General features: G+C 49.7%; 1 protein-coding gene across 2 annotated transcripts; it reads left to right on the top strand.

Annotated features, from left to right (window-relative positions):
• Positions 1 to 25,750, top strand: LOC138433374 (L-gulonolactone oxidase). 2 transcript variants are annotated; one of them, XM_069575917.1, is made up of 12 exons: positions 1 to 426; positions 1,398 to 1,499; positions 3,229 to 3,354; positions 4,603 to 4,697; positions 5,082 to 5,172; positions 6,519 to 6,704; positions 16,217 to 16,324; positions 17,386 to 17,462; positions 19,668 to 19,817; positions 20,627 to 20,791; positions 24,108 to 24,198; positions 24,972 to 25,750. In XM_069575917.1, the coding sequence occupies exons 1-12, from the start codon at positions 424 to 426 to the stop codon at positions 25,098 to 25,100; spliced, it is 1,323 nt and encodes a 440-aa protein (XP_069432018.1). In that variant the 5' UTR covers positions 1 to 423; the 3' UTR covers positions 25,101 to 25,750. The 2 variants fall into 2 exon arrangements, with proteins under 2 accessions (XP_069432018.1, XP_069432019.1); XM_069575918.1 differs by lacking the exon at positions 17,386 to 17,462 and having other exon boundaries at positions 80 to 426.
• The last annotated feature ends 895 nt before the right edge of the window (positions 25,751 to 26,645 follow it).

The following is a 26,645-nucleotide window of genomic DNA, read 5'->3' as shown; positions in this document are numbered from 1 at the left end:
GACAAATGAACCGACACATGGGCCCCAGGTCACAGCCTCCCCTCATCTGTGGCTTTACGGACTCAGTTTCAAGGCCAGGGGCCCTTCAGCTCCAGAAAGCCCCCAAAGACCCTGTTGGAATCGAAGCTCCACAGCTTTGGGGAAAAAAACGGCCACCCTGTGAAGCCTGCCTCTCCACCCTGCTGCCTGAGTGGGGCTGAGGGGCAGAGGGCGGGCCTGGTGGCTGTTTGCCTGGGTGGAGCCCGTCGTCACACTGCTGATCCGCCTCCCGCGGGCCCCTCTGTGCCTCCCTGAGCTTCTGTGCTCACTGTCACCTCTCTGCTGGTTCCAGCCTCTCTGCTTTGCCCCAGGGCCCTGCTGCCCTGTGCTCTCTTCCCAGAGGAAGCCGGAGTCAGCCGAGGCCACTGACCCACCACTGGAGCCATGGTAGGACCAAATGGCACTGCTGGTCGGGTCAGTTCAGCCAGTCAGCCCCACCGGCTACATCCAGACTGAGCCCGTGAACCTGGCTTGGGGCAGGGGGGAAAAATTGGGCAGGTGTGGGGCTGAGGGGTGGCCACAGGGAAGCCTTCCAATTGGACTCAAGGCTCCAAGGAGCCGTTGGGGTGCTGGGGAAGGGATAGAAGAGGAAGGCCGGGGTTGGGCTCCTGTGTCTTTACTCAGTTGCTGTGTGAGCTTGGGGAAGGCCACCTCCCTGGGCCTCAGTTTCTGCTCCTGAAAATGAGCGTTGATATCATCCATCCAGTGGTATTGCTATAAGCCCTAAAAAGGTATGGCATGTGGAGGAACCCAGGCACACAGCAGAGGTCCCTCAAATGGGAATCCATTTCCCAGGGCTCCCTGCTTGGCCTCCAGGCCAGGAAAGGCTACCATGGAGTCTCCCAGACGTGCCCCTTCCTGCAGGAGAAGACTGGTGGGAAAGCTGATGGCCAGTTTCCTTCCTTCTTGGGCCACCGGGCCAGTTCATGCAGCCCCTCCCCCACTGTCCTACTCAGCCCAGTGCACCTTGTACTACTGGGTCTTTCAGAGGGCTCACCACACCGGAGCAGGAACCCAAATACTGCTTTCTCCAGCTGCAAACTGATCTCATCTCCCTGCTTCTCCTGAGAGTGCTGAGTTCACTGCATGATCTGCCCAACCCCCTAACCGTCCCGCTCCGCCATGAGCTGATCGAAGAAAATGGTAGTAAGAAGTCCCCACATGGCCACTTGGCTTCAGAACTGACATGTGTTTAGGCTTCCCAGGGGCACAGAGGGGTGTCGAGGGCAAACCTGGAGGCTGGCTCAGCGCTGTGGCCTCAGCCTCCGTCTCTACAATGTCAGGGCAGTGGATGGATGGGGGACAGGTAGCCTGAGACCACTCACTGGAGGTGACCCAGCTTTTGTCCTATCACATAGGTCCACGGGTACAAGGGGGTCAAATTCCAAAACTGGGCAAGGACCTACGGCTGTTGCCCAGAGATGTACTTTCAGCCCATGTCCGTGGAGGAGGTCAAAGAGGTGAGTATCTTGTCTCAGAACAGCACCCGATGGTCCAGCCACCAGACCTCCAATTCCATCTGGATCAGAAATGTGGATCAGAAATGCCCCCAGAGAGGAGGCTGAGAAGAGAACTTCCCAGCTAAGACTCCCATCCCCATCCCAGAATTGCTAGCCAGGCAATAGCACCATGAGGTTGGCTCCAACTGAACTCTACTGTCACGTGACCACCTGGGATGTCCACCAGTGACTGTCTGATTGTTATTTCTGGCTCAGGTCTCCTCTCCAAGCTGCAAATTGGCATATGACTTCTTTCATCAGAGACATAACAAACTTTGATGCCCCGAAAGATGTTTTTGATGTTTCCTTGCTTTCAACCTATTCTATTGTGGTCTTCCTAACTCTGTACCAACTACCTGGTTGCTCAAACTAGAAGCCAGGAAGTAGGTCACTGTCCTTTCTTTACCCTTACCTGACTTCAGCAAGTCCTGGCTTGGAAGTTTCTAGAACCACCTCCTTCTCTCCAGCACTGTTGCCACTAAGCCCAGGCCACCACCCCTTCCCCACCTGCCATGGCCTGAAATGGCCTCCCCACTGATCTCTGTCCTACTCTTTGTGACCCCATGGACTGTAGCCCACTAGGCTTCTCTGTCCAGGGGATTTTCCAGGCAAGAATACTAGAGTGGGTTGCCATGTCCTTCTCCAGGGGATCTTTCTGACCCAGGGATCAAACCCACGTCTCCTGCTTTGGCAGGCAGATTCTTTACTTGTGATCACAGGAAAAACCAAGCTTTTTCCTACCTCTGTATCTTAGCCCTTGCTTTTCCCACTACCTGGGATGCCTGTCCCTTCACTTGTCACGGGACCAACTCCTTTGCATCCTTTAGCACTCAGGGTAAATCACCTCCTCAGAGACTTCCAGACCACTTCATCTGAGGATGTCCCCATCTTCTGCATCTCAGCTCCTTGCTTATTTCTTTCACTGCATTCAAAACCTGCAGTTATTTCACTGACATGAACTTTTTCATGCCTTTTTCTCTCTCCCTCATAAGGATGTAAGGCCACATTTTTCCTGTTTTCCATTGCATCCTTAGCACACATAGCCCTTTATCAGGCACACAGGAAGCACTTAATGAATATTTGTTGAATGGATGAGTGAATGAATGAACAAATGGACAAGACCCAACCTCTGCTTTTGAAAGGCTTACCTATAAGACAGGTTGCATAGGACTAACCCAGACGATGCAGGTGTTTCGCTAGGATTAGCAGAGCACAAAGAGGGGAGAGATTCACGTGTTTGTGAGCCTGTGCATACGTGTGTGTGAGGGCACTCAGAGGACAGTGGTGGGAATGACATGGTTACCACCGGTGATCAGCACCACCTGCTTCATATCTGTGGTCTCACCTGTCCCCATCCATACCTATAAGGGTGTTTGTAGAGCAGGGAGGGCAAAAGAGGAAGGCCAGGAGGTGGAGTGGCTTTGAATGGATCCGAGGTCCTTGAATGCCGAGAAAACAGGCTTCATACTGAGCTGAGGGCTGATGTCCTGCATGCAAAGGTTGTTCTGAGCCGTGCTGGCCTGCACCCCGCTCACTTCCTGGCCCTTCTCTCTAGTTCTTTCTCGGAGTGGCCTGCACGGCGGCGTCCAGCCAGCAGCACCTGGGGGACTGGGGGTGCAACGCCTGGGTGGCCCGGCTGCCTCTCAGAGAAAGGCCTGGGCTGAGGCTGATGCAGATGCTGCCTCCACAGGTGCTGGCCCTGGCCAGGCAGCAGAACAAGCGGGTGAAGGTGGTGGGCGGTGGCCACTCGCCCTCAGACATCGCCTGCACTGATGGCTTCATGATCCACATGGGCAAGATGAACCGCATCCTCAAGGTACTCGGAGCTCTGGGCTCCCTACCTCTGCTGCACCCCATGCCACTCCATTCCAGACTCCAGGGCGGAGGTGGAGGCTCCTTTTCCCTCATGCCTCATCCCCTCCTGGCCTCTGAGTCCCAAAGTGACCTCCCCCAATTCCTGGTCCACTGTGATTACCCTCACCCCCGACAGGGCCTGCCCTGGACTCCTTCAAGCCTCACATCTGGTCTGTGTGCACCCTTGTGGCCACAGAGAAGATGTCCACAAGTCAGGGCCCCAAAGGTGGATTCATGACAAATCCAGGGTTTGCGCCTAACTTGTTCTGCATGTAGGGAAACTGAAGATCAGAGAAGGGGAGTGACTTGCCTAAGGTCACACAGCTGACCAGCGGCAGAGCTGGCCGCAAACTCAGGAGTCTGACACCAGCCCTGTACTGGGATACATTAATTTAGGCCTCTCACACCCCCTCTCCTGCCCCATCCACAACCAGGAGCCTGCCAGGGAGTGAGAGTACAGGCATGTGCTCTTGTTCTCACCTGACAGGGCCAGCTTCTCTGAGCTGTCATTTTTGCCTGGTACCCGCCCCTCCAGCTCTGCTAGAAGAGATTCTAGATTTCTCTGTACTATTTATTTCCTGATTTGCTCAGGCCAACCATCTCCACCCCGTAGAAAATGCTCTGGTCAAAACATCAGTCATGGGAGGAATTAACTCTGATCGCTAATTAGTGAGGACCGGGCTCTGGTAATTGATTTTGCCCAGGCTGTGTGCTCAGGGTCAGTGAAAGCTGTGTTTTGGAGTCCACAGATGTGAATCCTTATCTCAGTTCCACTGCGGATGTTTGTGTGACCTTGGGCGAGTGACTTAGAGTCCCTGAACTTCAGTCTCCATGCTATGAAATGGAGAGACTACTCCTCCCCTCCCTCCCCCACCACCACCAGCCATGGGGGTCTCAGGGCATAGAACTCTCCCACATGGCTGAGGAGACCTGAGTGCCAGTCCCAGCCCTATGGTGACCTTGAGTAAACCTCTTCTCTTCCCTGCCCCTTATTTCTTTCCCCTGTGACTAGAAGGGTTGCACAGGACAGTCCCTGAGCCCCAGCACTCTAGGGCTCTGCCTGCACCTCCTTTTGGCTGCCTGCAGTGGGAGGCAGCTTGGGATGACTGTGGGCTGGGACAGACATGCTTGTACTCACAGCCTTGAGTGGCTGCAGGACGAGGGCTAGGTGACAGCCTAGCTCATCCTAGCCTGTGCCGGTCTTTTGCAGGTGGACACAGAGAAGAAGCAGGTGACCATGGAGGCCGGCATCCTCCTAGCTGACCTGAACCACCAGCTGGACAAGCACGGCCTGGCTTTGTCCAAGTAAGAGCCACCTCACCCTCACCCATTCCCAGGGCGGGTGCCAGTGATGACCATCACTCCCAACCCTGACCTCAGCCAGACACTCAAGGATCTGGCAGGGGCCAGAGAGGAGCACTTTTAGGATGCACCTGTTTCTCTGGATCCCTGTCCCATCCCCACAGGGTACCCATCTCCCCATCCCCGGGTGTCCAGGGGCTATTATATGAGAATAGAAAAAAATTGTTGTTTAGTTGCTCAGTCATGTCTGACTCCTTGCAAGCTAAACTGGGGATGAGATTCCCAGGCAGGAGATGGATCAGCTGTTCTGCTCCGAAGGGCCTCGCACCACAACCCTGGGAGGTATTGTCCCAGGAAGCCTAACTGTGTCCCTCCTCCTCTCCCCAGCCTGGGAGCTGTGTCAGACGTGACCGCAGGTGGTGTCATCGGGTCTGGAACCCACAACACGGGGATCAAGCACGGCATCCTGGCCACACAAGTGAGTTCACTTGCTTCGATGCTGACCACCAGGGAGAGGGGAGGATGGGTCAAGGCCCCTTCACCCTTGTCATCGATGCTCCTGACAAGCAGGCATTCCAGGATGGTTTGAGAGCTCCTCTGTTTAATTCTACACTTATGCTGATGGCAGGGAGCAAGGGGAAGACACTGGCATCTTTAATATCTACTGAACCCCAAGCACTTAACTGGGTGCTTCACCTAATCTCTCTGAGACGGTTATAGCCCTCACTTCACATATGAGGAAACAGAGAGGTTAAGTCATACATCCAAGATCACACAGCTGGTGAGTCAGTGCCCACCTTTATTATCGCTGGACCCCACTGCTGTGTTTCACTGGCCAGCACTCAACTCAGCCCCAAATCTCCAACAAAGTCTGTTTTTGTTTTTTAATAAAAATCATCTTAACACCCTCACTCCCAGAGCAGGCCACTGTGCCCCACTTCTGCCAGTTTCTCTTCTCTGGTTTAGGTCACTATTAATCAGAATTAGTTCAGCTTTATCTGTTCTCTCACCCTGGGCACCCCGCCGCCAACTGCACATGTCAAAAGCAATTTCCGTCCCAGTGAGCAGATAGCAGAGTGTGGGGAGGGACTTCAGCAGGCAATGAAAGAGGATTCCTCTGGAAACAGGAGCCGAGGGCAAGGAGAGTGATGTTCATCACCTGTCTCCAACTGGGGAGCCCACTCTGCAGAGCCCAGAGATTCTGCGTTTGGTAGGGCCAAGTAGGGGAATCTAGTTCCTAAGGCAGGGGAGAGGTCCCCAAAGGAGAAAATGGACTAGACTTGGCTGAGATGGTGCTCAGGAGGGCAATGAGCAGACAGCCTGCAAGGGACTCTGGTCCCCAGGGCTGCGTGTTGGGACAGCGGGGCCAGCTCCAGACCCCCAGATGCACGCACACCCTTTGCCTTTATGAGCCACTTCCACCCGGGGCCTCGTGGCTCTATGGAGTCGATCTCATCTTAGCTCTCTTCCAGGCAGAGGACAAGCTTGCTGAATCCTGAGTTTGAAATCCACAGAATGAGCAAGGCAGCTGGGGGAGGGCAAGCCACTGGGGTGCCATGGAAATGCCTGTGATGGATGGGCCCCCTCCCTGCTGAGGGCTGATGCCACCCAGACACAGCCCCCCTCACTCCATTTCTCCTTCTACCCTCCCCCAAGACTGAGGCTCCCTCGGGCTGTGATTGGAGACCTAGCTGGGAAAGTCCCCGGGGCCAGATACATCTGGGAATCGGAGACACTTGGCCTCACTTGCAAGGACAAACAGGGAAGGGAGGGGTTTACCAGAAGCCTGGGGATGCTGAAGCGTGGCTCTTCTCCCACCGCCAGGTGGTGGCACTGACCCTGCTGACAGCCGATGGGACCATCCTCGAGTGCTCAGAGTCCAGCAACGCAGAGGTGTTCCAGGCTGCGCGCGTGCACCTGGGCTGCCTCGGAGTCATCCTCACAGTCACACTGCAGTGTGTGCCCCAGTTCCACTTGCAGGAGACCACCTTCCCCTCAACCTTGAAAGAGGTACTGTCTCTCATTTGCCACTGCTCAGCCTCAGAAAAGAAATGGAGGACATTAATAAGTCATGCTCCTCTGAGCTCTGCAGGTCCCCAGAATGGGGAAGTGAACTGACCTCACCAGCCCTTCCTTGACCCCAGAATACTGTGGCAGTACCCCTTTGTGAGCAGGTCAGTGGAGCTCAGAGGAGCTGGGTGATGAGGGGCAGATAAGATGGCTTCTGAATGATAGCAATGTTTTTTGAATGAATGAAACCCCATGTTGGTTAGCTGGGAAAATGGATGATTGGATGGATGGATGGATGGATACATGGATGGATGACTAGATGGACAGATGATCAGATGGATGGATGAATGGATGATGGATTGATGCATAGATGCATGGATGGATGGATAGCATGCAGTAGACCAGAAATGCCTGGTAAGCATGGATCTATCCCTGCTAATTGCTAAGCTACAGGACTCAGATCTATGGTTCCAAGTCCCTCAGCATCTGAGCTCCTCCATAGTCACCTCACTATTCAATATGAGTAGACCCTCTGCACAGATGGAGTTGGTAGTGATGTGAACACTACTGGCCCCACATAGTTATGGTGGAATTTGGGGTCAAACTGAATGCTGGCAGTACCACCCCCCAAGCTGTGACCTTGAGTCAGCCATTGAACCTTGCTGAGCCCCAGTTTCCTCATGCAAAAACAGAGTAAATCATGTTTACCTTAAAGTAGTGAACCTGAGCATTAACTCAGATAACACTTGTAAAGTATCTAGTTCAGTACTACAGTGTGCTCCCCAGGGTACCTAGTCAGTGAAAAATGGAAAATACTGTTATCTAGCATCTGCTCTAAAGAAATCCTTACCACTGGAATTTCTAACACGTTATAAACCTCACAGCAAAGGATTTAAATGCAGAAGGTCCTTTATGCAGAGGCATGTTGTTTGGCGGGGCTGCCCTGGTGGCTCAGCGGTAACGTATCTGCCTGCAGTGCAGGAGACACAGGAGATGCGGATTCAGTCCTTGGGTTGGGAAGATCCCCTGGAAGAGGGCACAGCAACCCACTCCAGTATTCTTGCCTGGAGAATCCCATGGACAGAGGAGCCTGGTAGGCTACAGTGGGTGGGGTTGCAAAGAGTCAGACACAACTGAACCTGCTGAAGCACATGGTGTTTGTGGAACTTTAGCCCCAGAACTCTCCACTGGTGGCTGACAAAGTGATTCCAGGGATGCTGTTGGGCAGGGGTCCCCATTCCCTGAGATCTAATGCCTGATGATCTGAGGTGGAGCTGATGTAGTAATGACAGAAATAAAGTGCACTTGAATCATCCTGAAACCATTACCCCTGTCCCGGTCCTTGGAAAACTTGTCTTTCATGAGACCAATCCCTGGTGCCAAAAAGGGTGGGGATGCTGGTCCAGGGGATGTGGCACTGATTCCTAGAGCATCAGTGCTGAGCACGTGTGGGCCACTCTTGGCAAATGAGTTGCCTGATGCTTTGGCCCAAGAAAGGATTACAAGGACATTTCATGGAATTGTTTGGCAGTGATACAGTGTGGCTAAGCCAGGGAGCTCCAAGAGGGTAGAACCAGTCCACGTGGAGCCACCCCAGACTCTGAGCCACCTCAAGAGCCTGCTCCAACTAGCCACATCCCCAGACCAGTGTTAAGGGGCTGATCTAAGCTTCTTGTTCACTCCAAGCAGGCCCTAGCTTCAAATATAGTCACATGCCAAGGATGAGGGCTTCTACACGTTGCATTTTAGGTCAATGCAATTCAGCGCAAAGCAGAGGTCGACACTCCCCTCAGACTGTGCGAGCTGATTGTCAGGGTCCAGCCCCGGCGGGTCCAGGGTAATTTGAAGGGGAGATGGAGTAGGCGAGGAAAAACTTACTTATTTAGAAATATAAAGAGAGATTAGGAAAAAATAGTATAGTAGGAAAATTTAGTGGAGAAAAGAGGCTGAATAACTTGGTTTATGTGGAAAACCAATTAAGTTCCAAGACAAGGAACTTGTACCATCTACATTAGGCCACCGGCGCCCACTTGAATAGTGGAGGGTGCCCTGCCTTGGGCTCCCTCTCGCGTGGGTCTTAGAAGCCAGGGCAAGTAAGTAGACTCGGAGAGCCTCCACGCCCCGATGGGAATTCAGCCTGAAAAGGAGAGGGAGGGAGAGGGAGAAAGAGAGAGAGAGAGAGATTTGACACGGGGAGAGCCAAATTTCCAAGAAACCAGTTCGATAAGCTGGTCTGAGAAACTGGTCCATCCTTTATTGTTCGTAAGGGCTTTTTATACTTTTTTTGTACATAGAGATCAATGGATAATATAAAATTATGCAGTGTCAGCAGCCCTGACTCTTTTCGAGACCAGACTTTCTCTCTGCATACCTAGTTGTATACACAAGTCTTAGGTGATTTACATCATCTTCTGGCCAGAGGGCCAATTAACATTTTACAGCCCTTTTCTGACAAGGGTAATAGTGTTGTTCTTCCCAAAGTCTGGTGCCACTCTCAGAAAGCACTAAATAAATTTACATTCTTACATAGCAAGGACACAACAATTTATAACAATGAAAGAGGAGCACAGTGATTTATAACAAAGAGAAAATTCATTAACTCAAAAGTCTAGTGTTGCTATCATCAAAACTACTATATTCCTATTTTTGCATCCTGATTAATATCCTCCCAGGTGCCTAAAAGATAAAGGATATGGAGGCCTGGCAGCAAACATTAACTCAACAAACTCTTCACCAAACTAATTCTTAACTGTAAAAGGCTCTATATCTTTAAGATGTTTTAAGCTTCATGCCTCTTGCAGTTGGGGGGCTGTAAACAATTCACAAGTTGTAAAAGTCCGGGCAGACTGGTCAGGTAAGTTAGAAAGCCATCGAAGGGGTTTAAACTGAGACATTCTTTTTATATGCAGGAGACTGTTAACTGGAGCTCTGAGTTAACTCTTTCCAGAGAAAGGTGGTAATGTCAGAAGAGTATAGTATAGCAGACAGTAAACAGACAGATTTTGGTTTCGGGGTAGATGCTCAGACAGAGGACCCCTTGAGACCTGACCTGCCTTGCCCATCAGGTCTCTCCACATGACCTTGTCATGGGTGGGATCTCCCGTGCTGGCTTCCGGCAGTAGATGTGGTCACCCACAGAGAGAGGGCTTGGGTGAGGACAGAAGGGAGCCTTAGTGCTCAGTGTCCAGAACAGAGCAGCCAGACAAGTCCAATGCTGTGAGGAGCTGGGGAGCAACACCAGGGTCTGGTCATCAGGAGATCACTGCTGACCTCAGTGAGCATGGTGTCAATGGAGCGGTGGGCAGGTTAAGGGGTCAGCATCTCAGGCAGAGAAGGGAGATGGGCAGAGATCACCTTCAACCAGAAAGGGACCACCTTCCAGCCTCTCACTTAGGTCAGAACTTGTTCATTTTTAAGCTGAATAATTTGACCCAGAGATAAAGAGATTGCTTCTTCTTTAGCCAGTAGGATTGGCCCCTGGGCTCCTACCAGGGCATTAGAACCAAGTGGACAGACAGACTCCACCCTCTTTCTGCTCCTTCTTTGACCTGGCAGAGATGTACTAAGACTGACCACACCTAAGGCCTGCTTCTTGCAGTCTTATCTCAGGCTGTCCTCCAACCCCAACACACACACACACACACACACACACAATTACACAGCAATAAATGCTCAGTGAGTATTTAGAGGGGCTCTGGGGAGGCAGGCAGCCCCAAGCCTGATTGTGCAGCTCCCTCTGTGTGACCTGGACCAAGCCCTTCACATTTTTGGAGACTTTTTATTTTTAAAATTATTTATTTGTCTGCGTCAGGTCTCAGTTGCAGCGTGTGGGATCTAATTCCCTGACTAAGGATCGAAACCAAGTCCCCTGCATTGGGAGCATGGAGTCTTAGCCACTGGACCACCAGGGAAGTCCCTTCTTTGCCATTTTAAAAGTAGGGTCAAATTAGATGAACCTGACTTCTTTTCCAGCCCTGACATTACATAAACCAGTGCAGCACTTGGATACAAAACTGTGCCCCACCCTGGAGACAGAGGGTCCTTCTCTCGCCTGGGGCATCTGGGGATGTTCTTGGGTCTTATTCCTGGGGAGGGGCATGAATCCTGGTGCGGAGTCTCCCATCATTTCCCTGCGGCCCCAGCCCATCCCTCAAAGGCTCACAAGGCTAGATGCTCCTCCTCCTCCTCTTCTGAGTCAGCAGGTCCTCTGTGGATTCTCTCTCTCCCCTCTGCACAGCTCCAGCTGCTCTTCCACCCGGAGCTGCATGGGTCTCCACCAGGGCCATCATCAGTGTCTATCATCACGCCCATGGACCAGCCTTCCCTACCCAGGCTCTGGCCACAGACAAGGACTGCACAGAGGGTGGGTGGCATTTACAACCCTATGATTTCCTCCCAGGGGCGTGTGCTGTCCATGGCCCTGCATTCAATTTTCTTTTACCCTCTCTGCTCAGAGCAGCCTTTAAAGGGCCCCTTCAAGGGGCTGGGAATGCTTGGGAGGAAGAGTAAGATGCAGGTGGGAAGCTGAGTCCCAGGCTGCTCCCCTCGGAGGAGAGCAGTCCAGAGAGGAAGGAAAGAGGACCAATCAGAAAACTGTCACTGGAGCAGCTTCTCCTCACTCTTGCTCCCCCTGAATGTTTTCCTTCTGAAAAGAAAAAGGATGAGACCTCATTTCCAGGAGCAGGCAGGTGCCTGAGAACCAATGTGTGCTTAGTCACTTAGTCATGTCAGACTCTTTGCAACCCCATGGACGGTAGCTCACCAGGCTCCTCTGTTCATGGCATTTCCCAAGCAAGAATATTGGAGTGGGTTGCCATTCACTTCTCCAGGGGATCTTCCCTACCCAGGGATCGAACCCGGGTCTCCCGCATTGAAAGCAGATTTACTGTCTGAGCCACAAGGAAGAATTTTAAACACCCACCCCTCTCTGAGGTTTACCCTCTCCTGCCCACCCCTGTGCTGTGTGGGGTCCATCTCAGATGCAGCTCCTTGCTTCCCAGGTCTGATTCTCTTATCTGCACCTCAACACAGCTTCTGAAGGCTGCTCAAAGCCATATGAGGGGAAGGGGGAGTCGGAATCAGTGCTTCTGAGCAGAGGGGCCAAGAAAAGGGTGGCCTCCCTGGCTTCTTATGACAAGGTCTCAGCATTCCCAACTTTCTGCAGTCTAACTGGTATGAAATCACAGTCAGCGAGAAGACTAGAGGATTTTGGAAATGGCTGTCAACCCTTTATGCCACGCAAACCATAATGAGATGTGAGAAGTACAGCTGGCTGCCTGCATCAGCACCTCCCCCAGTGCTGCGGGAAGCAGGGTTGGTCCCTGGGACACACCAACCTTGTCAGCAGCATCCAAATGCCCGCCCACTCTCTTGGGTGGCCGGCCACTGACCACTGGGTAACCCCCAACCATGGGACAGGGAGCCCTCAGCTTCTGCTCACAGGCCTGGTAATCAGTTCTCGTGAGTCAGTTCAGCAGCGGTGCTAATTTTGGAGGGGATGGAACCCTCTAGAACCCTTCCTGCCAATGGCATGCCAAGGAAGACATTCCTCTGGGGCCCACCCCCTTTGATAGTACTCCCAGGAACCACCAGTTAGATTGAGGAAACCTGATCCTGGGGACCCTCCTCCCCCAGATAGGATTGTTTGTAGGCCCTGAAGAGAATCACAGTGGGATGGGTCCAGGGCAGGGGGCTCCATCCTTTAGTGACCACACAGTGCTCAGTTAGGGACCACAGGGGCACAGAGCTGGAGGGGGCATGCTGCCTGCCTGGAGGAGCTTGGAGTTTAGCATGGGGGAAAAGATATGCCTTGTCCCTCTAAAGCAGGGAGGAAAAGAAGTGACAGATGCCAGGAGAGAGGCACAAAGTGTGATGTGAAAGTGGTTCTCATTACTCCATTCTGGGTGGGAACCTGGGCACCCAGAAAGGGGCGCCACCATTACTTTTACTGCTAAGATTCTGGGCAACCTAGGAAGGCCCTGGAGGCTGGGACAGGAGAGAAGGGGGGATTTTCCGCTCTCTCAGTCCCATCCTTCAGGCAGAGCTCCAGACCATGTTCCTATTCTCCCAGGAGAAATGGTTCTGCCCAGAGGTGATGGGCCATGGGTCCATCACCCAGTCAGGATGGAAGTGATAGTGACAGGGACCTGGTGTTTCTTCTGGAACTTTCCATGGATCTACAGCCCAGCAGAAGAGGGCCTCCTCTTCAAATATGGAATCATAGGGCTCTTTATTTTCTTGGACTCCAAAATCACTGTGGACAATGACTGCAGCCATGAAATTAAAAGACACTTGCTCCTTAGAAGAAAATCTACGACAAACCTAGACAGCATAGTAAAAAAAACAGAGACATCAGTTTATGGACAAAGATCCATATAGTGTTTTCCAGTAGTCATGTACAGATCTGAGGGTTGAACCATAAAGAAGGCTGAGTGCCAAAGAATTGATACTGTCAAACTGTGGTGTTGGAGAAGACTCTTCAGAGTCCCTTGGACTGCAAGGAGATCAAACCAGCCAATCCTAAAGGAAATTAACCCTGAATATGCATTGGAAGAACTGATCCTGAAGCTGAAGCTCCAATATTTTGGCAACCTGATGCGAAGCCGACTCATTAGAAAAGACTATGATGCTGGGAAAGATTGAAGGCAGGAAGAAAAAGGGATGACAGAGGATGAGATGGTTGGATGGCATCACTGACTCAATGGACATGAGTTTGAGCAAACTCCAGGAGATGGTGAAGGACAGAGAACCCTGATGTGCTGCAATCCATGGGGTTGCAAAGAGTCGGATATTACTGAGCGACTAAACAACAAAGAACCCTGCCGCATTTACTGTGTCCAAGTCCCTATGCCAGCAGCTCTAGGGTGAGGGTTTGGGAAACTGGCCCACAGGGTAGATCTGGTTCACTACCTGCTTTTGTAAATAAAGTTTTGTTGACACACCACAATGAGCTGCTTTCATGCTATCACAGCAGAGGTGAGGAAACAGAGAGAGCAAAGCCTAATATATTTACTATCTGGCCCTTAACAGAAAAAAATGTGCTGATGTCTGCCCTCGAGAAGAAACCAAATGTGAATGAGAGGCTTGATGAATTTCAGGACAGATGTATGCTTCAGTACCTATACTATACTTCTGTGATGGATGTAATATAAATAAAAACCACTTAGAATGGAAGGAGACAGCATTGGTGGGGGTAGGGGTGGGGTTAAATTGAGCACCTGACCCTTTCCATGTGGTCACTTGTGGGCAGTGGCAACAGTACTGGACAGTGTTTGTGGAAGAAGTCCTCTTAGTGCTGAACTATTGGGGCTCGATTCCATTGGAACTGAGTGCTGCTGGGGATTTTTGAGCTGTGTCTTGGAATGCTTCCCTGTAGATGTTGTCTGGAAAGATGAAAAATGGGGCAAATTATGAGGCTAATGCAGAAGAGCCAGTGAGAGCTAAGAAGGGCCTGGGCTAAGCCACGTTAGCAGGAGCAGATTTTAGGAGAAGGCTGGAGAGATATGAACAGAGATGCAATAGGGTGACCCACAGCCTGGGCTGATGTGTGGCAGGGGAGGTTCGGGATGACAGCCAGGTAACTGGAAGGTGACAATGGTCCACCCATTCCTGTATTTCCTGGGCCCCATCAAGCATCAGTTAACAAGTCAGGGGTCTTCCCCGAAGTGAGGACCAGGATGCAGAATTCTAAAATTCCACTTCTCCCAGGTGCTCCAAATTGAAGTTTTAGATGGGCTCATTCCTTGGTGTTTCACTTGGTTTTTCCTTCCTTTCTGGTCAGATATGGAAATCACAGGTTGTTTTTGTTGTTGTTCCGTCGCTAAGTCACGTCCAATTCTTTGTGACCCCATGGACTGCAGCGCACCAGGCTTCCCTGTCTTTCACTAACTCCCAGAGTTTGCTCAACTTCATGTTCACTGAGTCAGTGATGCCATCCAACCATTTCATCCTCTGCTGCCCCCTTTTCCTTTTGCCTTCAATTATTCCCAGCAACAGAGTCTTTTCCAGTGAGTTGATTCTTTGTATCAAGTGGCCAAAGTATTGGAACTTCAGCTTCAGCATCAGTCCTTCCAATGAGTATTCAGGGTTGATTCCCTTTCAGATTGACTGGTTTGATCTCCTTGCTGTGTTTACAGCTTGTAAACTACTTTCACATCCATGACCTCCCTTGGTTCTCACAACAGTCCTGGAAGGAAAGAAGGAAGGAAGGAAGGAAGGAAGGAAGGAAGGAAGGAAGGAAGAAAGGAAGGAAGGAAGGAAGGAAGGAAGGAAGGAAGGAAGGAAGGAAGGAAGGAAGGAAGGAAGGAAGGAAGGAAGGAAGGAAGGAAGGAAGGAAGGAAGGAAGGAAGAAAAGGACAAAAAGCTATTTCTGTCTTGGTTCTACAGATGAAGAGATGCTGCTTCCTGAAACTCACAGCTGGGAACCTAGTGGGAATAGGGCTGGATCCCCAAATGTGTGCCAGGATTGCTCACATTCAGAACCTAAACTCTCCACTGGGTACATGCCACAGGCAGGCACTCTACGCAGGAGCTTCAGCATAGATTATCTCATTTCATTTGCACAACTGCCCATGTGTTGTTGGGGAGGCTGGGAAACCAAGGCTCCAGGGATATGGATCCAGCAAGGTTGTGCAGCTGGCAAGTCACCAGGCCAGGACTTGAATCCAGAACTTACTCCAAAATCAGCACTCTCCCTCTCCCTCCCAGCTGCCTGTCATCTCCTTTGGCTCAGAATTTGTCATGTGTCAGCCTGATGGGTGTCAGGGAGACATGATTTGCTCTATGACATCTCCACGTGTACGGATGAGCCATTCAGAGTCAGACACTCCTGTTCATTTTATTAAAGCCCACTGTGGTGTCAGGGATTGTGGGAATAAGAGAGGATGACAGTGATGCTGATGATGACAATGTCAGAGTAATAGGAGCAGCAGCAGCTACACCTGTATGGAGCTTACTGTGCTCAAGATACCATATTAAGGGCTTTCTAGGCATTAGTGTGTTTACTCTTCATAACAATCCTGACATAGATATTGTTGTTAATCCTATTTTGCAGATGAGGAAATTGAGGCACTTGCCCAGACTTATACAGCTAGTCATTGTTCAAACGAGAACTCATTTTTATCCTCTGCATAACTCAATGAAGTCAGCCTATAAGTGGATCATTTTAATGTCTGTGGCACGTGTGTGCTCAGTCATGTCCAACTCTCTGAGATTCCATGGACGGGAGCCCATCAGGCTCCTCCCTCCATGGGATTCTCCAGGCAAGAATACTGGAGTGGGTTGCCATTCCTTTCTCTAGGGGATCCTCCCAACCCAGGGATCAAAACTGTGTCTCTTGCATCTCCTGCATTGATGGTAGATTCCTTACCACTTAACATCCAGCATCTTATAAGACACATCCCTTGCTCTTTGGCAATGTTAGGACAATTTTGGATATTTTCTTTTGATGGGGGGCCCCAACTTCCAGCATCCCCACCATCAAATGTGACCAACACAATCTGCTCCTTTCTCAGGTTCTTGACAACCTGGACAGTCACCTGAAGAAATCTGAATACTTCCGCTTTCTCTGGTTCCCACACAGTGAGAACGTCAGTGTAATCTACCAGGACCACACCAACAAGGTAGCCATGGGCATCTTCCCCATTTTCCCCCACTGCCCAGCTCCCAGGGCACCTAACACCTATTACCATCCTGATGACCGGTGAGAGATGAGAGGAAAAGCAAAGGGTGAGCATCCCTGAGCATGAGGAGAGAAGCACTAAATGCAGAGGGCGGAAGGACGAGGGAAGGTGGTCCCAGTAAGGGTCCACGAGTCTGTGAGGAGGGATACAGGGGTAGGAGGCCAAGGGACAATCCAGATGTGGGGAGCAGAGATGGAGGTGTTGGCAGGACTGGCCACTGAGTCCTAAGCAGTCAGGATAGACCTCAGAAGCCAGCTAGCACATCCCACCTTCCCTCCAGCACCCCATCCTTCCCACCCCCAGGGGAAGAAACCCATGGTTCTGTCTCCTCACCACCATGTCATTGGCAAACAGGCTGCTTCTCAGCAGAATAAAATAAAGCCCTCACTTAGGAAGATGTTGGAGAAGGCAATGGCAACCCACTTCAGTACTCTTATCTGGAAAAATCCCATGGACGGAGGAGCCTGGTAGGCTGCAGTCCATGCGGTCGCTAAAAGTTGGACACAACTGAGCGACTTCACTTTCAGTTTTCACTTTCCTGCATTGGAGGAGGAAATGGCAACCCACTCCAGTATTCTTGCCTGGAGAATCCCAGGGATGGGGGAGCCTAGTGGGTTGCCATCTATGGGGTCGCACAGAGTCAGACACGACTGAAGCGACTTAGCAGCAGCAGCAGCAGGAAGATGTTGACCAGACAAGTCAGACAAAGGCCAGAACACCTACTATGTGTACAGGGCTGGCATAGGGTTCATAAAGGGTGACTGCCGAACACCAGGCTCATCAGCTCTGCAGAGAAGAGACATAGGCATTTCTTGGTCTTAAGCAAAATGATCACATAAGCAAGAAACAGAAGGGGACAGGATATGGGGATCGGCAGTGCCACCAAGAATGAGGCTTTCAATCGTCCTGGCCAGTGGGCCCCCCCTCCCCAGCACACACACACAGCCTTTCCTGGGACACTCAGCTCCAGCTCGGAACTGACCACAGACTCTGCTTCCCAGCCGCCCTCCTCTTCAGCCAACTGGTTTTGGGACTACGCTATTGGATTCTACTTACTGGAGTTCCTACTCTGGATCAGGTAGGAAGGCCACTGTATCTTTTCCCAGCACCTGCCATCTACTGCTGGGGGTGTGGTCCATCAGAAGAACAACATCCCACCTTCAGACATGCAAACTTGGTCTGTCTGCATGGTCCAGAGCAGTGAATTCCAACACTGTGGAGCTTTTAAAAAATACCCATGCCCAGGCTGCACACTCTGGCTCATGGCTGATGTGAACCTTCATATTGTCCAGTTTCTTACCTCCTTCCCAGCCTGAAGTCTGTGCTCAGGCTCAAGTACCAGACACATAACTATGAGTGATGAGGAAGGCCTTATGGGTCCTTGAGCAGTGACACTATATTCAGCCAAGACATGGAATGGCATCTGATAAAAACTTTTGAAATGTTTCATACACATAAATAATATAGGCAACACATATTTAAAGTATGTTGCTGTTGTTGTTGTTGTTCAGCCACTAAGTTGTGTCAGACTCTTTGAGACCCCCCTGGGCTGTAGGCCAGCAGGCTCCTCTGTCCATGGGATTTCCTAGGCAAGAATACAGGAGTGGATTGCCATTTCCTGCTCCAGGAGATCTTCTTGACCCAGGGATCAAACCCACTTCTCTTGTGTCTCCTGCACTGACAGGCAGATTCTTTACCACCTGGGAAGCCCTTATGGTGTATAGACATTTAAACTTATTGTCAAGTGTATCCATCTATTCTTTTATCTTGGAGACTTTGGGGTCTTATTAAAGACAGTGAGTCCAGCCTGGAGGCCATTGCTCCATCAGATGATGGATTAGGGGTGAGAGTGGAAAATGCCCAGCCAGACCTCTCCCCTTCCATCACAGCAGCCTGGCAGCTTTATGCGCCTGTGTCTGTGGAGTCCAAGCCAGGAAGCATCCAAATAAATTGAGCTCTAAATCACGGTGGCCACATCCCAGGCTGGGACGGATGCTCTGAGGGAGCTCCATGGCCTCTGAGCCCCACCCATGTGGCTCTCACTTAGTGGCTTCTGGAAACTACGTCCACTTGGCCTCACCCTTGCAGCTCTGCTGCTCGCTGAACCATGTCCCCAAGGATGCAGCAGTGAACACGAAATAAAGGATTGGGTCTTGGTGATTTGGCTGCCCTGGTGGCTCAGTGGTAAAGAACCCGCCTGCCAGTGCAGTAGATGAAGGTTCGATCCCTGGGTCAGGAAGATCCCCTAGAGGAGGAAATGGCAACCCCCTCCAGTATTCTTGCCTGAGAAATCCCACGGACAGAGGAGCCTGACGGCCTACAGTCCACAGGGTCATAGAGAGTCGGATGCGACTTAGGACACATGCACTGTTGGTGAGAAGGTAAACTGGTGCAGCCACTATGGAAAACAGTATGAGGTTGCTCAAAAAGTTAAAAATAGAATTTCCCTTATGACCCAGCAATTCCACCTCTGACTATATGTCAGAAAGAACTGAAAGCACAATTTCAAAGAGATATCTGCACATTTGTGTTCACAACCAAAAAGTGAACATTACTATCCAACTGATGACTAAACAAAATGGGACATATAGCTATTCAATGGAAAACTAGACAGCCTTCAAAAAGAAAGGAAATTCTGACACAGGCTACAATGTGAACGAATCTTGAAGACATGATGATAACTGAAATAAGCCAGACACATAAGAGGACAAATATTGAGTGCTTCCACTTATATGAGGCAGCCAGAGTAGTCAAATTCACAGAGAGGAGAAGTATGGAGGGTTGCCGAAGAAGAATGGAGGTTGCCGGAGGCTGGAGGGAGGGAGAAATGGGGAGTTAATTTTTAGTGGAGACAGAGTTTCAGTTTTGCAAGATTCTGGAGATCCACTGCTCAGTGATGTGAATATACTTAACACTACTGAACTGCACACTTAAACAATGGTTAAGAGGGTAAATTTTACATTATGTGGTTTTTTCTTTTAAATCACGATTAAAATGAAACACTCTAACACTAAAAACAACCTAGTCATTAAAGAAGGAGAGAAGAATAAAATGTAGGCTAAAATCCATAACTGGAGCCCTGGGCAGCCACAGAAAGAGTGATACAGGGGGATCTTCACGTTTCCTGGAGGGATTTCCAGGCTGCAGATTAGCACATGTGGCACGGGATGTAGGGAATGAAGCCCCGGTTTGTAAAGGACTCGGTCCACTGACCGCAACACAGCCGGTACTTACCCACCGCTCGATAATTTGATGATCAGGACCCCTCTGCCCTGCCCCCCAGCACCTTCCTGCCAGGCCTTGTGGGCTGGATCAATCGCTTTTTCTTCTGGCTCCTGTTCAACGGGAAGAAGGAAAACTGCAACCTCAGCCACAAGATCTTCAACTACGAATGCCGCTTCAAGCAGCATGTCCAGGACTGGGCCATCCCCAGGTAAGGGCTGAGCGGGCCACCCTGTGGGTGGGTCAGCAACATATAGCTCCCTTTGGGTCATGCTCACAGCCCATGCACTGCCAACCAGGCTACCCATCCTACCTGTTATTTCTGAGGGAAACGGGAAGTTCCAAATTCCCGTCCAGTGTCCTTGCACCATTGTGCCTCTAGGGAAACCAGCCAGGGGATCCACTCCACTCTCCCCATTGGCCCCTGGCTGGTTTAGACTTGAAACATAGGGCTTCATGGCCAGCATCTTGCTCTTCTGAAAGACTGTACCCTGTGTTCAGTCCCTCCATTAGCAGAGCCCACCTGGCAGGCTGGAGGACTCTTCATGGGGAGGGACCCCCTTGAGATGGAGGCTAGGTCTGTACCCAACTCACTGCAGCTTCCTCTCTGAATCGCCCCTCTTTATCTTTCTCCAGGAAAAGGGGGATCAATGCTCAGGGCTCAGGAGATCCCTCTGTCACAGTGTTCAGAGGCTGGGGCACCAAACTCTCAGGGCTGGACTATTAGAAAAAGTAGGAATCTTGGCATCAGAGTGGCTTGCTCCTATCTGAAGAAGAGGCCACGGCCTGGGACAGCTGCGGCCAGAAAAGAGACCTGAGCAGAGCTTCCAATTGGGTGGGGGTCCTGGGGACTGGAGTGGGAGCAGGAGGTAGCTCTCTGCTTCTGTGAGAAGGACTTTAAGAGCAGAAGCCATGAGGAAGGGGCTTCCTGGGGGCCGTGCTGAGCCTCATGGAACATCTCCAGAGGCCCCTTCCTCAGGTCTGGGTTCCATCCCCTCTCCCACCCCGGGCCGAGTGCAGAGAGAAGACCAAAGTGGCCCTGCTGGAGCTGAAGGCCACGCTAGAGGCGAACCCCAAGGTGGTGGCCCACTACCCCGTAGAGGTACGCTTCACTCGCGCGGACGACATCCTGCTGAGCCCCTGCTTCCAGCGCGACAGCTGCTACATGAACATCATCATGTACAGGTGAATGGTTTGCTCGGGGCGGGGCGGGGCTGGGGAAGCCGGTAGTGGATGGGGCGGGGCTGCGGAAGCCGGCAGTGAAGGGGGTGGGGCCTCGGAAGCAGGTCCCTCCGCTTCGAAGAGCCCCTCCCTCCTTCCTCAGCTTTCAAGGCCAGTTCAAATGCCACCTTCTCCAGGGAGACTTCCCTGGTCCTAGCAGCAGAAAATAGTCTTTCTCTCCTTCCCGTTCCAGCAACTACCCTTTCTAGCTGTACTGTGTTAATGTGGTCATTAATGTTAATTAATATATAATATTATTGTTAATTAGAATTGTTTTACTTACATATAGTAATTATAACTGTTTTTTTATTTTTTCTTTTTTTCTTTTTTTTTAATTTTTATTTTTACTTTATTTTACTTTACAATACTGTATTGGTTTTGCCATGCATTGACATGAATCCACCATGGGTGTACATGCATTCCCAAACATGAACCCCCCTCCCACCTCCCTCCCCATAACATCTCTCTGGGTCATCACCGTGCACCAGCCCCAAGCATGCTGTATCCTGCATCGGACATAGACTGGCGATTCGATTCTTACATGATAGTATACATGTTACAATGCTATTCTCCCAAATCATCCCACCCTCTCCCTCTCCCTCTGAGTCCAAAAGTCCGTTATACACATCTGTGTCTTTTTTGCTGTCTTGCATACAGGGTCGTCATTGCCATCTTTCTAAATTCCATATGTATGTGTTAGTATACTGTATTGGTGTTTTTCTTTCTGGCTTACTTCACTCTGTGTAATCGGCTCCAGTTTCATCCATCTCATCAGAACTGATTCAAATGTATTCTTTTTAACGGCTGAGTAATACTCCATTGTGTATATGTACCACAGCTTTCTTATCCATTCATCTGCTGATGGACATCTAGGTTGTTTCCATGTCCTGGCTATTATAAACAGTGCTGCAATGAACATTGGGGTACATGTGTCTCTTTCAATTCTGGTTTCCTTGGTGTGTATGCCCAGCAGTGGGATTGCTGGGTCATAAGGCAGTTCTATTTGCAATTTTTTAAGGAATCTCCACACTGTTCTCCATAGTGGCTGTACTAGTTTGCATTCCCACCAACAGTGTGGGAGGGTTCCCTTTTCTCCACACCCTCTCCAGCATTTATTGCTTGCAGATTTTTGGGTTGCAGCCATTCTGACTGGTGTGAAGTGGTACCTCATTGTGGTTTTGATTTGCATTTCTCTAATAATGAGTGATGTTGAGCATCTTTTCATGTGTTTGTTAACCATCCGTATGTCTTCTTTGGAGAAATGTCTATTTAGTTCTTTGGCCCATTTTTTGATTGGGTCATTTATTTTTCTGGAATTGAGCTGCATAAGTTGCTTGTATATTTTTGAGATTAGTTGTTTGTCAGTTGCTTCATTTGCTATTATTTTCTCCCATTCAGAAGGCTGTCTTTTCACCTTGCTTATATTTTCCTTTGTTGTGCAGAAGCTTTTAATTTTAATTAGATCCCATTTGTTTATTTTTGCTTTTATGTCCAGAATTCTGGGAGGTGGATCATAGAGGATCCTAGTAATTATAATTGTTAATGTTATTATTGGAGATATTATTAATATGTACTATTAATTAATATGTAACACATAATGGGCTCCTCTGGTGGTAAAGAATCCACCTGCCAATGCAGGAATCATAGGTTCAATTTCCTGGGTCCAGAAGATTCCCCTGGAGGAGGGTATGGTAATCCATTCCATTATTCTTGCCTGGAAAATCCCATGGACAGAGGAGCCTGGCGGGCTGTAGCCTATGGGATCACAAAGAGTCAGACACAACTGAGTGAGCATACAGGCAAATGTTAATATTAATGTTAATATGCAAAGCTACCCTTTGCAAAACTGATATTCAGGACTGACAAGTTTATGCTGTCTCATGTGCTGCCCTAGGCAATGATTCTGAGAGCCCGGAGCATCGGGTTGAGAAGGACTGTGAGGCCAGGAGAGTTATGCCTGGACATGGTGCCATCTCACCAGCTCCACCGGGCCATAGGCAGACACCATATGCTCATACTGTGCTATTATTTCCTGAGTTGGTGTGCAATGACCTCCCGTATGAGGCTTATGGACACACACAGTTTAAGAAACTCTTCTTTTCTAAAACTCCCTGCTTAAGACACATCTTTCTTCCTTCCCTTCCACCACTGATAATAGTCCTTCCCTGACTTTGTAAAAGACAAACAGACCACCTCTCACCTAGCCTGAATCTTACTATGCTTTATCTCTCCAGTCTGTAAAATACCCCCAAACTCAGGGGATCCCTAGGGACAGTTTAAGAGGGCACTGTCCTGGAGGGGGGGTCCTGAAGCCAGAAAAGAGAATTTCAGAAACCCACATCGAATGGGAGGCAGCTCATTTCACGCAGGAACAAACTGAGGGCCTGGCTCAGTCCTCAAGATATCTGTCTGTTTTGTCCCTGCCTGTGAATGCAAATTCAGAAGCAAGAAAATTCGCCTGGGGGCTGCATCATAACATTTGAGTTTTTGCGAGTTCTGACTCTTCTCTGTCAGTAAGTCTGACGTTGCAGCAAGGACTGACCAACTAGGTTACATTGGCCGTGATTTCCATGCATCAAATGAGGTGATTCTGATAGAGATATTTATATATCTATTTATTTATTATAAAGATTTTTATATATATCTTTTAAATAATCTTTGCATTAAGTTTTTTTAATTTACATTTTAAACTATTTAGATTTAAAATTCAAATCTTTAAGTGTATGTGCTGTGCTTAGTCACTCAGTCATGTCCAACTCTTTTGCAACCCTGTGGACTGTAGCCCACAAGGCTCCTCTGTTCATGGGATTTTCCAGGCAAGAATACTGGAGTGGGCTGCCATTTCCTCCTCCAGGGAATCTTCCCATCCCATGTCTCCTCCATCTCCTGCATTGGCAGGTGGATTCTTTACCACTAAGCCACCAGGGAAGCCCAAATAAGTGTGTGTGTGTGTGTATATATATATATGTATATGTATATATACACACACAGAGGAAAAAATATATTAATTTAAAATTATTCACACTCATACACATGGGGTTGCAAAGAGTCGGACATGACTGAATGACTGAACAACAACAAAAACACGGCAACTTTCAGTTGACAGTTAAAATATGTGTAAGAGGTAAACTTTTTCCAAATCCTTCTGAGCAAAAGCTGCAGGGTGCTGAGTCACTGCCATCCGTGCTCTGTAGACAAGCGCTGGGCAAGATGCCTGATAACCATGGGTGAGACCACAGAGACAAGAGCATAGCCTCACCTCCTTCTGCCCCCTCCTCAGGCCCTATGGCAAGGACGTACCACGGCTGGACTACTGGCTGGCCTATGAGAACATCATGAAGAAGGTGGGAGGCAGGCCCCACTGGGCCAAGGTAAGACACGTCTGTCGGAGCCTCACCACGGGTGGGAGCCGGGCAGCTACTGTGAGCCAGGGCTTCCAGCAGAGGGCGCCTCTCTTCCCTATTGTCCTGCCTGCCCAGGGCTCCAGCCTCCAGGGGAAACCGTGAGCTGAGCAAGTCATAGGAAGGAGGGCCTCCACTACCTTAACTAGACCAGCTTCTCTGCATTCATGTTTCAGAAGCCCAGTGACTGTAGTTCCCTTCGAGTTTTTAGTGCTCACCTTTCATTTAATTCTCATAGAAACCCTATAAGCAGGCTAAGGCAATGAGTCCATTCAGCAGACAGGAAACTAGGGGTCTCTCAGAGATGATGGGACTTACTAATTAGCAGTAGAACTTGTGCCAGAGCCCCCTCCACTGCCCGATGGCAAATGGAACGGGAACTCTAATACTGCATTTTAACCGCTTCCTTCTCTACTTTCCAAGAACTTCCTCCCTCCTGTTTGGGTTCTTTACATTACATGTGTATGTGCATGCATGTGTGTGTGTGTGCATATGTGCACACACATAACACGTGGGTTTGTGCATGAGCCTATATGTATGTATACATGTGCATACATGCACACGTGGGTGTGGGCACACGCATGGGGGTTGTGAGTGTGTGCATGCATATACCTGCACGCATGTGTTCTGTGCATGCCTAGGGATAGGGGATCACACATGCAGGCACACAGACACAGGTTTGCAGCCCCGCTGAAATGCCAGCTCCGGGAAACAAGGCCTGTTGTCTCCTGTTGCTTCCTCAGGCTCACAACTGCACCCGGAAGGACTTTGAGAAAATGTACCCGGCCTTCCAGAGGTTCTGTGCCATTCGAGAAAAGCTCGACCCCACAGGGATGTTCCTGAACGCCTATCTGGAGAAGGTGTTCTACTGAAGCACAAACAGAAAACAAGTCTAGCCTACTTCATCTCACCTCCAGGCCCACCTCTCACAGGGCAAGGCTCAATGTCCCGCTGTCCTGATGGGGAACAGACATCTCCCCTGGGGCCCTCTGCCAGGACACCCACAGCTGCTCCGACCCACAGCAAGGAACCTGGTTCTGGGCATCCCCTACCTCTTCATCCTCGCAGCACCCCGTGTAAGGAAGAGCACCAAATCCCTTTACCTCTCCAGCAGCATCCCCTTAGCGCAAGCCTACAGTCACCACATCCTTTTCCCAAGAGACAGAGAAGCCCCCAAACGTTCTGTTTGTCTATGAGGTAAGGATTCGGCCATTCACAGGTTCCACCCGCTGGCTGGATGTCTGGAGCTCCAGGGGTCGCCTTGCCCACCCTCATAGGGAGGAGTCCCACCAGCATACGTTTAGACACAGAGGTCATGTGTGCTGTGCCTTGCTTCCTTTCACCCTCCAGGGTCTTTCAGATGCTCAAAGGCATGTGCCCTGCCCTGGGACTGTCCTCTTCCAGGGGGTCCACTTGTCCGCCTGATCTCCCATAGCCCAACCTGCAGCATGTCTGTTCCAGGGATGTTTGGAAAGGGGGACTTTCCTTGCCTTCTTTTTAATAAAGGCCAAGAGTTCCTTTAGTCTAGTCTCTGCTCCTTCCTCTCCATCTACAAGGTAATCCTTTGGGAGCAGAAGGCTCCTTGATTCCCCAGCTTCCCTCCAGGGTCTTGGACTTGCCTGGAAAATGTTCTTCATATTCCTTTTGCAGTTTCGAGTGGCCTCTGCCCTCCCACATGTTGTGGCTAGTCTTTCACAAAGCTTTTGTTGACTATCTACAAGGTGCCAAGTGCTTTGGGGGAATTAAAAGAACCTTAAGACAGGCTGCTGGATCAAGAAATGTATATTCTAATCATATGTCTAATCAGAGGTTAATATGCAGAAGATACAAAGAACACCTACAATTTATCAACACAAAAACAAACTAATCAAAAATGGGCAAAGGACTTGAATACACATTTCTCCAAAGAAAATAAACAAATGGTCAATAAGCACATGAAAAGGTGCTCCACATCACTAATCATTAGGGAAATGACAATAAAATCACAATGAGATGTCACTTTACATGCATTAGGATTACTCTTTTCAAAACAACAACAACAGCAAATAACACGTGTTGTCAAGGACATGGAGAAATTGGAATCTGTGTATATTGTTGGTGAAACTGTAATAAAATAGTGCAGCTGCCAAAGAAAATAGTTTGGAGGTTCCTCAAAAAACATAAAACATGATCCAGCAATTCCACTTCTGGGCATACACCCAAAACAACTGAAAGCAGGGACTCAAACGGATATTTGCACACCTATATTCATAGCAGCATTGTTCACCACTGTCAAAAAATAAAAGCAACCCACATGTCCATTGATGGATGGTTAGATAAATAAAATGTGGACTCATATTCCACATACAGTGGAATAATACTCAGACTTAAAAAGGAAGGAAATTTTGATATATCCTACAATTAATGAGCCTTGAAAG

Source organism: Ovis canadensis, chromosome 2 (assembly GCF_042477335.2).
Source record: "Ovis canadensis isolate MfBH-ARS-UI-01 breed Bighorn chromosome 2, ARS-UI_OviCan_v2, whole genome shotgun sequence".
Classification (NCBI taxonomy): Eukaryota; Metazoa; Chordata; class Mammalia; order Artiodactyla; family Bovidae; genus Ovis; species Ovis canadensis.
This window is presented reverse-complemented; position numbering and strand designations above follow the sequence as displayed.